The sequence below is a fragment of the Mustela putorius genome, unplaced genomic scaffold, assembly GCF_011764305.1.
Source record: "Mustela putorius furo isolate JIRA1106 unplaced genomic scaffold, ASM1176430v1.1 tig00003870_pilon_pilon_pilon, whole genome shotgun sequence".
NCBI classification, from domain to species: domain Eukaryota; kingdom Metazoa; phylum Chordata; class Mammalia; order Carnivora; family Mustelidae; genus Mustela; species Mustela putorius.
This window is the reverse complement of record NW_025422022.1, coordinates 10,334,661-10,348,641: the sequence shown is the minus strand read 5'-3', so window position 1 is coordinate 10,348,641 and position 13,981 is coordinate 10,334,661. Positions and strand designations below refer to the sequence as shown.

The 13,981-nt window shown below is 47.8% G+C and overlaps 1 protein-coding gene across 10 annotated transcripts in view; it reads right to left on the bottom strand.

The window, feature by feature from the left end:
* Positions 1–13,981, bottom strand: part of PHACTR1 (phosphatase and actin regulator 1) — a 550,281-nt gene that overhangs the window by 72,615 nt on the left and 463,685 nt on the right. For 9 of the 10 annotated variants that reach the window (XM_045066953.1, XM_045066954.1, XM_013056846.2 and 6 more), the window contains 2 exons: positions 10,739–10,906; positions 8,524–8,730 (listed from right to left, as the gene is read on the bottom strand). In XM_045066953.1, coding sequence (XP_044922888.1) covers positions 8,524–8,730; positions 10,739–10,906 — 375 coding nt within the window. The remainder of the gene's footprint in view (positions 1–8,523; positions 8,731–10,738; positions 10,907–13,981) is intronic. The other variant, XM_013056847.2, reaches the window with a different exon arrangement.

Below are 13,981 nucleotides of genomic sequence, written 5' to 3'. Positions count from 1 at the left end.
AATTACACATTATTCATAGTAGGAAAGTGCTCTTCAGGAGTCACAACTCTAGGTGTCCCCATATCCTGACAACAAACGCCCGTTAAGATCAGCGTTTTGTTGGAGATGATAAATCATCGGCACAGAAGCACATTATGTGGTTTAACTTCGAAATGAGGAGGATGAGCGTGACTGCCCCCAGGGAGACCGGAGGAGGGGAGCAGCGTTCAACAGACGGATAACTGAACTGCGGATCCTAGGGCTTCTGCAAGACAAACACAAAGGACGGGGAGAAGATTCTAGAGATGGACAGCCGCAAGAAGCTTGGACCCAACGGTGACCAGCGGGAGGATGGCTGCGACTATCCGTGGGAAGGCTGGGAGAGTCCGGGCAGTGTCACGGAGTCAGGGAGGGAAGAATGAACATACTCGTTTGCTCTCGGACCACTGGACCAAGGGACAGATCGAGGCTGTCTGAAAGTAGTTAATTTAGGTGATATGAAATGAAATACTACATTGGGGCACCAAGGTGGCTCAGGTGGTTAAGCATCTGCCTTCGGCTCAGGTCATGACCCCAGGGGGTCCCAGGATCGATTCCTGCATCATCGGGCTCCCTGCTCAGCGGGAGTTTGCTTCTCCCTCTGCCTCTGCCCCTCCCCCAGCTCATGCTCCGTCTCTGTCTCTGTCAAATAAATAATATCTTTAAAGAAGCGAAATGTGACATAGACCTTATGGAGCTATGAAGAGGTAGAACATTGAGGGTGAAATGAGTAAATTCAAGCCGGATCCTTAGATATCACAAAGGGGGAAAAAGGATGGCTATAATTCATCTCCAGTCTTGCATCTACCTGATGCACGACCCTTCTTCGGTGTTGGAGGACGCGCTCCTAGCTCTTACATTTACGGAGATGGCGGTGGGTGGTCCAACTGCCGGCACCTGGCGGACTCCAAGGGCATCGCCATTTTCTCTTGACCTTCCCAGCACGCTCTCCAACACCCCGGTCTGCACCACAAGTATGACTGATGCATGACGGTCATGTTCTGTTACTCTAATAAGGGAGGGGGGTTTCCCTCTGGGTATCAGCTCCTTCAAGCTCTCCAGAGCATGAGGATCTGATTTCATTTCCAGCACAACTCCGAACCCGAGCGCAAGTATCCTGCTGCAAACACCTGGGCAGTGATTACCGAGCTCCTCCTTCAATGCCTCTGCTGGGGGGGTGGGGGTGGTGGTCTCGCGCTCACAAGCCCTCCTGTTCTGGGGCTGCTCTGTGCTAGCTGAGGACACAGCAGGGATCAGGGATGACACCATCCCCACTCTCAGGAAACTGCCCCCAGGACTCTGACACAACGTCCAAGAGAAGAACCAAGGGCCAGCAGCTTGGTGTCCTTTGCAATTTCTGGTTGACAATGGCCACGCCCCCATTTCCTTTATATTTCTAGCGTGCATCCAGCCCCCAACATCGCTGTCCCTCAAATCCGCAAGAGCATCAAGGAGACAAGCTGGGTGGAAATTAAGCCACTGTTGCTAAAGGTCCCACTCCAAAACGTACCCACTCCTCCTCTAAAGTTAAATCCTTCACTGTGGCATTCGAGGCTCTCGACAGTTCCCCTTCAACCCACGGCTGGCCTGACCTTTGATGACCTCTCCCCACGAATCCTGCCCCTCTGCCAAGCTGGGCTGTTGGCTAGTTCCTGAACATACTGTGACTCATGTCAGGTACCTCCATGAACTCTGCCTCCCGTATTACAACTCCTTTCCCCTCTGTGACCTTCAAAATGGGATTCTTCTTTAAGTTTGACATCCCTCCTCCTTTAGGATGCTTCTTCTGAATTTGCAAAAGGATTTGGGGGGCGCCTGGGTGGCTCAGTGGGTTAAGCCTCTGCCTTCGGCTCAGGTCATGATCTCAGGGTCCTGGAACTAAGCCCCGCATCGGGCTCTCTGCTCAGCAGAGAGCCTGCCCCCCCCACCCCGCCTGCCTCTCTGCCTACTTGTGATCTCTGCCAAATAAATAAATAAAATCTTAAAAAAAAAAAGATGTGGTCTCCTGCTGTTTGTATTTCTTGAGAACCATTTTATACGTCTTCATATGAACCATTTTCTGTAGCTTCTAATTGCCTACCAGCCCTATAGCTGATGGGGGAACACTGCTTATAAATTATATCAAGGCTGGTGGTGGGCCTTGCACGGGGTGGGCCCTCAAAACAGGAGTGCCACCCAGCCTTATGAAGGAAGGAAGTCCAATCACAGCTATGGCACCGATGGACCTTGAGGGCATGATGCAAAGTGAAGTAAGCCTCTGATAAAAAGACAAACACTGTACCATCCCACTTATCTGAGAGGCCTCAAATCCTAGAAACAAGAAGTGTAAAGTGGTGGTTTTCAGGGGCAAAGGGGGCGGAGAAGGAAAAGGGGAGTCATTTAATAGGTACAGAGCTTCATTTTTGCAAGATGAAAAGGTTCTGGAACTCTCTTGCACAACAAACAACGTGAATCTAGTCAACGTTCCTGAATTGCTCACTCATCATCTGTTAAGAAGGTAAATTTAATGTTTTTACCATGCAAAAAAAAAAAAAAGTGCCAAGTGAATTCCATCTCCAACCTAACAAGTGCCATAAAAATGTGTTTTGTTGTCATCTTTATGCTGGTCACAGAGGTGAGAGCAGAGAGCGCCCTCTAAAAATGATCTTAAAAGGGGTCCTCCCATGCACTAAGAAAGAATTTCTGCATTTTAAGAAAAGGAAATCAAGACTGGAACAATACAGAAAATTAGGGAGAAAGAGTATTCTGGTATATTTCCCATTCCTTCAAGGTATCAGCTACCTGGAGGGCTATGAACCCTGAACCTCTTTCTGAAACTTCTGGGTTATAGTTCATGTTTTCCATTTGAAGGCAGAGATGAGGTCCAAGGTCACTGTGGTTCAGTTACCAGTTTTCTTGCATTTTCAGAGTAGAAAGTAAGGATGGGGGGGAAGTAGATGATTTTGTGGGATTGGAGAGGAAGATGAGGAATGCGGACACACAGTGAGAGAGCCAGGGAGGAACAACAAAATCACAGATCAGAATGTGATGACCATGAACAGTGTCCACCAAACTCGAGAGACAGTATAAGCAGAAATGTTGGTTTGGGTGTGATGAACTCTGGATAGAAGATTCTCATTAGACATGTAGGAGGCTGAGAAGTACCACAGAGCATGGATGCTGTGTGCCTGGGTAAGTCTGCAGGTGTAAAACCTTTGGAATGTTGAAACTAGCCGCCGACCAACAGAAATTCCTTGTAGTTCAAGTCTAAAGACAAAGAAACCCTGGGCAGATTCAGATTCACATTTGCAGAAGGACTTCTTTTTAAAGGATCAGCAACACTTCTTTTCTTTCTTTCTTTTAAAGATTCATTTATTTATTTTGGAGAGAGATAGAGAAAGAGAAAGAGGGAGAGCAAAGTAAGGGGAAAAGAGGCAAAGTAAGAGAGAGAGAGAGAGAGAGAGAATCTCAAGCAGGCTCCATACTGACTCTGGACCCGATCTCATAACCCTGAGATGGTGACCTGAGCCCAAGCCAAGAGCAGGATGCTTAACTGAGCCCCTCAGGCGCCCCAACATTTCCTTTTCTTTTCAAATTGCTGGACTCTAATCGTAGCCAAATCCCTCCCATGGGATTCGCCCTGTTCTTGATTCTCACAGACCATTTCTAGCACGTTCTCCCAAACCCAACCCAACTGCTTTCCTCCTCTTCGTGATCAAGTGTCTTCAGAATATTACTTATTTTTGAAAGACTGAATACATTTTTGTCTTTGACTTACGCAAATAAAGAAGCCAATTTCCTTTTTACAAATTTAATTAATTAATTTATTTTTGAGAGAGAGAGAGAGAGAGGGAGAGAGAGAGAGAGTGTGCAAGCCGTTGTGGAGAGGTATGCTGGAGGACCAGAGGGAAAGTGACAAAGAATCTTAAGCAGCGTCCATGCTCAGCATGGAGCCCAACACGGGGCCTGATCTCACGACTCTGAAGTCACGCCCTGAGCTGAATTCAAGAGTTGAGTCCTTAACCGACTGAGCCACCTGGGTGCCACCCGAAGCCAATTTTCTAAAAACAGATTGAAACACACAAGGCCAAAAAAATCCAAAGAAAGCTCATGATTCCATTGTTTTGAATTTTAAGAATAGATTATCTTCATGAGGGTGGTAGAAACTAATGGTTATGAGTAAGAACTCTGGAGTAAAACAAAGTGGGTCCATCTCTGGCACTTATTAGCTCTGTAACCACGACTGAGTTATTGAACTTATCTGAATTTCCTTTTCCTCCTCTAGGAAAAAGAGAGAATAATGATAATAGCATCGTCTCCATAGGACTAAACAATACGCCGTCAAATTCTCAAAAAATGGCAGCTGCCATTATTATCACCCAAGTGTGAACGGCAGACTGAGAAATCCCGCTCTCACGGGAGTTGATTATTCATTCAATCAGCCCCTGCGGGGTGCCTAATCACAGGTACCATATCCAGAGGCATGGATTAGTCATGCAGTGTGTCACACTGGACTCCTGGAGCCAGCATGGCTGGAGAGGTGACTGATGAAGACTTAGAAAGACAGGAGACTGTGGTTCCCCCGCTCCTCCGCTTCAATCAACCCTTTTCCTCTGGGGTCCCCCATCATCCCAAGAGAGACGCATTTTGAGAATCATTCACCTCAGATCATTAGCATTACGGAATCAACTTCCAGAATGTAAGGAAGGGAATGTGATGCTCCTCTATGACCTGCGATTGTGTAGGCCGCTGTTGGAGAACAGGTCGATGACAAGAGAAGACGAAAGACTGTTTGGGAGAGCAAGTAGGCTTCTCTGTACTTGCTGGCGAACAGAGAAAATTCATGAGATGGTCTCCAAGTTCATAATGGTTTTCCTGATAAAGTACACACACATGCCAAAGCAGAGATGTTTCTGCTTGTCTCTGCCTGTGTACTTGGACGTGGCCCCAGCTCAGGCTCATGCTTCCTCTACTGGACCTACTGGACCATTAACTGCTGTCACTCTCCGTTAATCATGCTTGGTGTCTTTCCAACTGTCCTGCATTTCCTTCCAAAAATGTCAACGGGACAACCAAGTGAGAGAGGACATGCTAAAACTTATGTGTCTCAATTCAGAGTTCTAGAATTCTTCGTTTATTAATTTCTTCTGACAGAGTCCTGCTGTCTCTGGAGTAATTAGTAACACGACAGGGTTAACGTAGCTGCCTCACGGAGATGCGAGTTCATCGTGACTGATGGTTCACTTCCAGAAATTAAGCATGTCTAATTGGGTTTAAACCCAAAAGGACAGCACCAGGCCTGTAGCCCGTGGATGCCTCCAATGTCTTCTCTTCCTCCTGTTTTAGGAGCCACCAGATACAGCAAGTAAGGACTATTAGCTCTCAGCTATTTTGTTCCGTTTGATCCAATCTGTATAGAGGTGAGGTTCAGAGAGCGTTGGTAAGTCCACTCTCCTTGGAAAAGGACAGGGAAAGCCAGAGACTGGGCTAATTCACATATCCCAAGAGTCCTGAGGACACAGGGCTGCCCAAGCTCACGGCTCACAGCTGACACTGGGAATGAATGAAGTGTGCCTTCATTCATTAGATAACTAGATCAATTAGAGGACATTGTCGGCTGAGAAATTCTGTCAATTATTCTTTTCAAATGTCTTTTCTATTGTTCTGTTCGGTCTCCCCAGCGTGATCAGCCGGAGAGGCTTGTTAGCTCATATTTTAGACACAAGAGGAGCTTTCCCCAGAGTCTCCCTGGTACAGATAATCCAAGTTTAACTAGTGATTCTGGAGAATGAGGCATAGGGCTGGCCTTTGTAGGCTTCCGCCTTCTCTTTCTGCTCACTCTACACAGGGACCCAGGAACATCTTTGAAAGGCTAGTTGTCATCACATCACTCCACTGCTCAAAAACCTCCAAAGGTTCTCTACTGCCCCAGGAACATAATCTAGATCCTCATACACCTTACCTAGTGAACGCTTTCTCAATCCATCCCGAGACGGACCCCCTGCCCCAGCGCGGCCACCCTGCCATGGACCTAACACAAGGCCATCTCTGGGCCTCTGACCAGGGCCTTCCCTTCTGGAATGTTCTCCCCTCATTCTCTATTATACACACCCCTTATGCCTGAAGGGTCAGCTCAAGCTTCAGCCCTTCCATGCTCTTTTATCAGATTGCATGGAATGGGGCACGTGGGTGGCTCAGTGGGTTAAAGTGGGTTAAAGCCTCTGCCTTCGGCTCAGGTCATGATCCCAGGGTCCTGGGATCAAGCCTCATGTCAGGCTCTCTGCTCAGTGGGGAGCCTGCTTCCCCCTCTCTTTCTGCTTGCCTCTCTGCCTACTTGTGATCTCTCTGTCAAATAAATAAACTTAAAAAAAAAAAAAAAAGATTGCACGGAACTCCAAGTGACGCTGCTAACACTATTTTGGTACTCTATTCTGTGTGTATACATAATATAGATAACATACAAAAATATATATGTAAAATTTATATATTAAACTGTGATTTATTTGCATCTGTTTTGATACTTAGCACATGTGTGACAAATGAATAGGAACTCCATATGGGAGTTTATTTTGCAATATTTAATCTTCAGAGAAATTTGGCCTCACAGCCTTCAAAAGCCAAAGCTCTTCCAAGGTACGTAATTGATTTCTAGAATTAGAACAAGCAACTCTAATTCTAGAACAAAATTAGGGATAATACCGATGCTTCTTAAGCAAGGTGTGCTGTTGGGGACGTTGCCTGCGGTGACAGAAGATGGGAGAGCCCACAGGGGGCCACACAGGTCAGTCCTACTTCACACTGGGCAGCTAACCAAAGCGTGTCGGGGAGTATTTGCGGACATGAGAATCTGTTCACCAGATACCACCGCGTGCAAAAAAGCCGCTGAGAAGAGACTACGAGTAGCAGGTATTTGACCTTCGTTAGACAGACAAACGGACAGTGGTTATCTCTCAGAGGCCGGTTTGTGAGGCCACTTTCTCCTCCGTGGTTTTCTATGCATTTACATTTTGGGGCACTGGACTGAAGTGTTATTAATGTATTGAATGGTTCCTTGACTGATTGACTGGTTGATTTTATTTATTTATTTGAGAAAGAGAGACACGGAGTATGAGCAGGATGAGGGGCAGAGGGAGAAGCAGGCTCTCCGCTGAGTGGGGCGCCCCAACACTGGGGCTCCAGGATCATGATCTGAGCTGAAGGCAGATGCCCAACCGACTGAGCCACCCAGGCGCCCCAGAACAGTTTCTTTAGGTGGAAATGTTTTCTTTCGAACCACAAATATCGGACTTGGATGGACACACATGTGGATAAGTAGCTCGACTCAATCTTGTGTTTAAGTTGGACTCAAGTAAAACTCAGCGCCACGTGGGCGACATCCTTCTGTCACGGCGACAGCAGTCCCTAGACAAGGCACTAGGAAGCGTCGGGTGTGAGCGTGTCTCCACTGCACGGCTCCTGCCAGCCCAGCTAAAGGCGTTGATTTTTCTCAAACTTCAGCTTTTCTGCTCTAACAGAGGGGACTACTCTGCCCCACCCCATCCTCGTCACATCTCACAAAAATAAATTAGAAACTGTTAACGAAAATACCAAGCCCACTATAAAAAGGCGGCTGATTGAGGTTGGAGAAACACCCCCTGAAATCTTTACTCTTTTATTTTTTCTTTTTTAAGATTTAATTTATTTATTTGACAGAGATCACAAGTAGACAGAGAGAGAGGAAGGGAAGCAGGCTCCCCACTGAGCAGAGAGCCTGATGTGGGGCTCGATCCCAGGACCCTGCGATCATGACCTGAGCCGAAGGCAGAGGCTTTAACCCACTGAGCCACCCAGGCGCCCCTCTTTACTCTTTAATGAAACTACAACGTTAAATCAGAAAGCAGTGCCCGGTTCATGGGCGGTGAAGTACCATTTCACCAGATGCCCCGTCTAAGGGCGGTGGGTGCGTGCCCGAGCATTCAACGTGAGAACGTAAAAATCACTTTAGGACAAAACTTACTCTTCTTTTAAAAGTATTTCCCACGATACTCTGCAGATTGTCTCTCTCTCTCTCTCTTTTTTTTTAAAAACAGAATAAATAGCACAGACATGAATTTTAATAGAGGAAATACTCTGGGCTTCAGATCAATAATTTAAAGACAAAAACTCTAAAGCTTTGGCAAACTTATGACAAAGGGAACAAGGTACGACTCTTCATCTTTGCAAAGACTTTGACACTGAATCTAATTCCCCCTGATGGGCCAATAATCCTGAGTCGGTCACACAAATATCAAGGTACATATTTACAGATGCACACGACAAAGGTTCTCGGCATGTGGCTGGCAGGTGCGTATCGAACGCTTCTTGACAAAAACACACAAACCCAGGTCACGACTGCGTGTACCAAGACGCACATGGAAACGACCAAACGTCCCACAGAGCAGCCTCAGGGAGAGGTGCAACAGGGCTGATAGAGAGAGAAAGAGCGTGAGAGGTTATCCCTTGAAGGGAAGGCAGGGCGGCACGCCCCCAGAAGACGTCTCGACTCACCTGTTAAGTGGTTGGCAATCCTGGCAGTGGGTTTGGGAGGCAGGGCGGGGGGTTGCTTGAGAAGGGACAGCTGCTTCACTGGGGTCTCCTCATGGTCTCCAGAGAAAGCAGCAGGTTTTTTGGGGGGCAGTAGCAGGACTGGTTTGGCTGAAGGATCTTGGGACAGGAGGACTCCAGACTCACTGGCAGAGGGACTCTCTTCAGACACTGAGGGGACAACCACACGACACACAGGAGACATTACACAAAGGCAGCGCAGGTGGGGCCAGCGGGAGCACACAGGACGGGGGTGTGGGTCGGCGACACAGCACAGCGCCCACTGCTTCCGGTCGCCGTGCACGTGGGGCGAGTTAGAGAGAGGCCTCTAGAAATCCAGGAAAGAAGGGGGTGTGGGTGGAGGACACATCAGGGCGGCTGAGGCAGTAAGGGAGAGGTCGGAGGGGGAGGGGGAAGGGGAGAGGACATTTTCTCCAAACTATCCCAAGCTTAACCACTTCCGTCTTGGCATTCCTACTACACCTGTGAGGGCTCTAAAACGTGACTCATGGGACCACAGCAACAATCGACCGATGGCAGGTGCAGAGGGCCAGGGACAAAGGGCCCCCATCCAAACCAAACCAGCACCCAAGGCTGGCAGCTTCCCTTGGGCCCATTGGCCCTTTGTCCAGAGCGAGACAGAGAAGATGCTGGGGTCTTGCTTTTTGCCCACTGGGTCTCCCCGGGTCTGGGACATGAAGTCACGAAGGAGCCCCCGGAGGCTGATACCAGGCCGGGTGTCCCCACACGCGTGGGGTGGCTGCTCACCAGCGGAGCTGGGCAGAGGCTGTCAACAGGCACCTTACCGTTTTAGGGGTCCCTATAAACCTTGACCAGACAGAGGATGCACCAAGACAATGCCTTTTTGTCTCCCTGCTTCCTCTCTCCTCTCACTGGCCAGAATGATGGTTTTTCTGCTTGCTTTCCCACACTTCTCTTTGCTCCGCACTGGGTCTGGCTCTTCCTTCCCACCACGGGAGACCCCGACTGGCTCTAGTTAAGAGCTGTCCCGGGGTGCGGGCGAGGGACGGCCTGGCCAGCGAGCCTGCAACTCTGGGTTCGCTGGGATGACAGATCTCCCTCTAACGGTCAAATCTGCGCGATCCAACATCCCAAGAAAGGCCAGAATGAGAAACACAATTCACTGCTTTCGCTAGAATCGTCTTCTCAGCCTCGGGGAGAATGCAACTCCAACGCGCCGCCTCCTTCCTCTCATCCCTGCTGCGACAGGAATGACTCCAGTCACTCTCCCCTAACCTCTTCCTCCTCCCTGATCTGGGTTGCAGTGTTCCCTGTAGCATCAAGGCCTTCGTGAGCACTGTTCTCTCCCCTCTCCCAAGGGACCCCACTATCATCAGCATCGGAGAAATGACACACTAGGTCCCAAGGAGGAGTATGGCACGGGCTGTGTGACCCGGCTCTCCCGTCCTCCCACCGGAGCTCTGCTGCTGCAGACTTGGCATATGGTGTGGAAAAGGGATGTGGCCTTTCTCCCCACACTCTGGAGATCCCAGAAGGTCCCTCCCCCAAGCTGGCTTGCTTCTTGAGAACAAGGATCGCTCCTTACTAGCTATTGGGAAGACACCCCCGACCCCACTTCTGCAAACCTTTTGAGGGAGTGAGTACTGACCATTCGGAGGGCTTTGGACCAAAGAAGTCGTGACAGTCCAATGGCACCCCACATCACCTATCAGCAGCATTCACATTAACCGGGAGAGTGTAGACAATTTAATAGCCAATCAACACATCGATTGTGTGCAGTAAACGGATACAATTTGCTAAATCGATCCAACCTTTAGCTGGTATACGGAGGCTGGGCTTAAGGGCCATGCTAGGGTTTTACGAACACGTGAGTTAGGTATGGTGTAGAAGAAGTACAGGATCCCTTAGCTTAACAGAAATGGGTTCTAGGGGGAAACAAAACAAAACAAAACAAAACACCAATAACATTTTAAATCCCCCACAGTACAAAAACAGGGCATGTCTTCTTTAAAGACATTAAGATTACAAAATATCTTTTTGAAACACTATGGCACACTAGGTGTAAATATGTCCTGATTGGACAATTTCATTCCCATTTCCAGGAGATTCAGAGGCTCGGGGTGGTGCCAAACAGAAGTTCAAGTCCGGCCAGGCTACAGGTCCCGAATGCCACAGGCAACTCGACCAGGGGCTTTACCTGTCCCATCCATGATGTCTGAAGGCTGGAGCACCTCGTATGAGCAGGGATCCCTGGGCATGGGGACCGGCTCCATTTCGGATAGGGCTGGCAGAGACAGTTGGCTGGAGCTCAGGGACTGTCCGTTTTCCAGCGAATCATCTTCGTTCGATATGGAGAGCTCCCCGTCTGTGGGCGCGAGAAGGAGACGGCACAGTTAGACAGCGCCCACCTTCCAGGGAAGGATGACATTTATCGTCGGCTAACTGAATCTAGATGTTTTTGAACAATCTTTATCAAGGTCAGTCTGTAAAATCTGCCCTTGTTCTTTCGCTTTTCAGACACTTGTTTTATTTTTAGACATAAGGCATCTGACCCCGAGGGTGGCAATTTCCAGTGACCTCTAGCAAATTGCCTGCTTTACTCTCCATCTTTCTAACCAAAACCGCCTATTTTGTACATTTTTTTTTTAAACAAAAGTGAATTAAAATGAACCTTTCTTTCTAATTTTGGAAAACTGGAAAAACTGAGCAGGCCTCAGGGATTGGAAAACCAGGAGTAGAAATGTCTACCTTGGGGAGCCAAGGGCTTCATAACACTCAACAAACACCAGAGCATGATTCTCTAAGGCTCTAGGAAAAATTCATCCTCTTTTTGTCTTTTTTCTTCCCGCCAGGATCCAGTTTCTCCAGGCAGATAAATGTTTAGGAGTTGGAACCCCCCGGCCCGCCCCCCTCCTAACAACAGGGGCCACGCCTCACTGGCACTGGAGGGTCCCGCCTTCTGCAAACCTTATGAGCACTGACCACTCACAGGGGGCTTCAGACCACAGCCGAGGGCTGCGGCATCCTAAGGATGCTGGGAAGTAAGTGCCAGGATTCTCCCAGCGTCCACCAGTGATCACGCCTGGAGGGGAGCAGACTTTGATCTTGCTTAAAGCTCCTCAAAGCCAGGGTCAGGCAGCTAGTTAGCACCCCAGGAGAGGATCAAAGGCTCCCACACAATGGCCATTTGTCAAATCAAAACTCCCCCAGGGTGATCTCATTCTAGCCCAGGGGAGTCCTAAATAACGAGACATTAAAGTCAAATTAATTTTTAAAGAGGATGGAAAGCTGTTCCGGGAAGATGAATAAATATCCAGAGGAAAGACTCCTACGTTATGCTTAGTCAGAAACACAGAACCCAGCAAAGCAATCACGTGCCTTACAACCGGAAGAAAGAGGATTTACTTGTAGAAAAATGAAACAGGGAAATGACTCCCAAAGTAGACCTTGTATAAATAATCCTTTTCTTGTGCGATGCGCCTCCCAAGGCTTTAATTTAATCACAACAGTATGTGGTGGTAAAAGGGGGCTCTGCCAGCTCCCTCCCTCCCCAGTTGGAACTGGCCTGATGAAACGTTCAACAGAGTCACCTACATACCAACAGGCTTTCGACGGCATATGGTTCAAGGACATAGGCTATTTGACCTGAATCTTGTATAAACCCAGAAAAAACCAGAAGAGATACCAAAGAATCATCTGAGGCAGATGACAGAAAGCACTGTCACACTGTTAGATTGTGGTTTTCTCCCCATTTTTTTTCTTTTCTTTTTAATTATTTTTTATTTTTTATTTTTTTAAAAAGATTTTATTTATTTGACACAGAGAGAGAGATCACAAGTAGGCAGAGAGGCAGGCAGAGAGAGAGAGGGGGAAGCAGGCTCCCTGCTGAGCAGAGAGCCCCATGTGGGGCTCAATCCCAGGACGCGGAGACCACGACCTGAGCCGAAGGTAGAGCCTTTAACCCACCGAGCCACCCAGGTGCCCCCTCCCCTTTCTTTCTTTTAAAAAAATTTTATTTATTTATTTATTTGACAGACACAGATCACAAGTAGGCATAGAGGCAGGCAGAGAGGGAGGGAGAAGCAGGCTTCCTGCTAAGGAGAGAGCCCGACTTGGGGCTTGATCCTAGGACCCTGAGATCATGGCCCGAGCTGAAGGCAGAGGCTTTAACCCACCGAGCCACCCAGGCATCCATCTCCGCATTTTTTTTCATTTGGTCCTTCTGTGTGCCTGAAATGGCATGATAGTTAGTACAATTGCAATTAACAAAATGATTACTACTCCTTGTTGATAAGAAAAGAAGAGCAGTATGAACTCTAGGTACACAGCCAAACCAAAAGTCTTCAGGAGGAAAGGGCTGCAGTGGTGTGTTATTGCATTGCAGTCCCTTTGGGGACAGTCCCTAGTCCCCTCAACATGCTTGAATTTAGCATGTTCTCGTGGGTGATGCCATGGGAAGCACCAACACTTCATGTTCCCAGTTGGTGGAACAATGATGCCGCTGCCACTCCGTTTAACACATCCCTAGGAAACCACTTTGGTTTTTGATGTTCCTGGTGTAATAAATGTCCCAGTTAAGACAACCCGAAGAGGAGGGGGTTTTCAAGGCCCCCTGCCAAGTTCTGGTTCTTCGGGGTACCAGCAGAATCAAATGACTGTTGTACTTTTGGACAGGTAAAATGCATCCGAGAAGTGGGTGCCTGGGTGGCTCAATGGGTTAAAGCCACTGCCTTCGGCTCAGGTCATGATCCCAGGGTCCTGGGTTCGAGCCCCACATCGGGCTCTCTGCTCGGCGGGGAGCCTGCTTCCTCCTCTCTCTCTGCCTGCCTCTCTGCCTACCTGTGATCTTTGCCTGTCAAATAAATAAATAAATAAATAAATCTTAAAAAAAAAAAAAAAGGTATCTGAGAAGCAGGACTGGGGGAAAGATACAAGTGTAGTTGGATACTTAATTTATGAATCTTGGTTTCGTCAAGGTGGCTAGCTTAGTGCTGGTGGCTTTGCTAATGATGGAGAAGCCGTCCCAGAGACAGAGGAACTCTCAAAAAATTTAGCTCCCCGTAGATTAAACGTGACTTTGCTAAGTCCAAAGATTGTTTGGAGAGGAAACAATCTTGGGAATTCCACTGTCATAATTTCTAAAAATACATTCCCACCAGAAAAATAAAAATGAAGAAAAAAGGGTAAGACAACATAACAGTTTATTTGTGGGTACATATTGTTGTGATCTTACTAGGCATCAGATTTTATGTATTGTTTTACTATTATAAACATTATAATTTGCATAATTATAATCTTAATTATATTGGATGAATAACTGAATTTTAGTTAGCTATCTTCCTGTGGCTGCTCATAAAAGGGTTTCTTGTGTTTTATGATATAATGAACAAAGGAGGTTCTGCCCATCACCTCCCTGCATAATGCCTTTTCTGCAATTAGA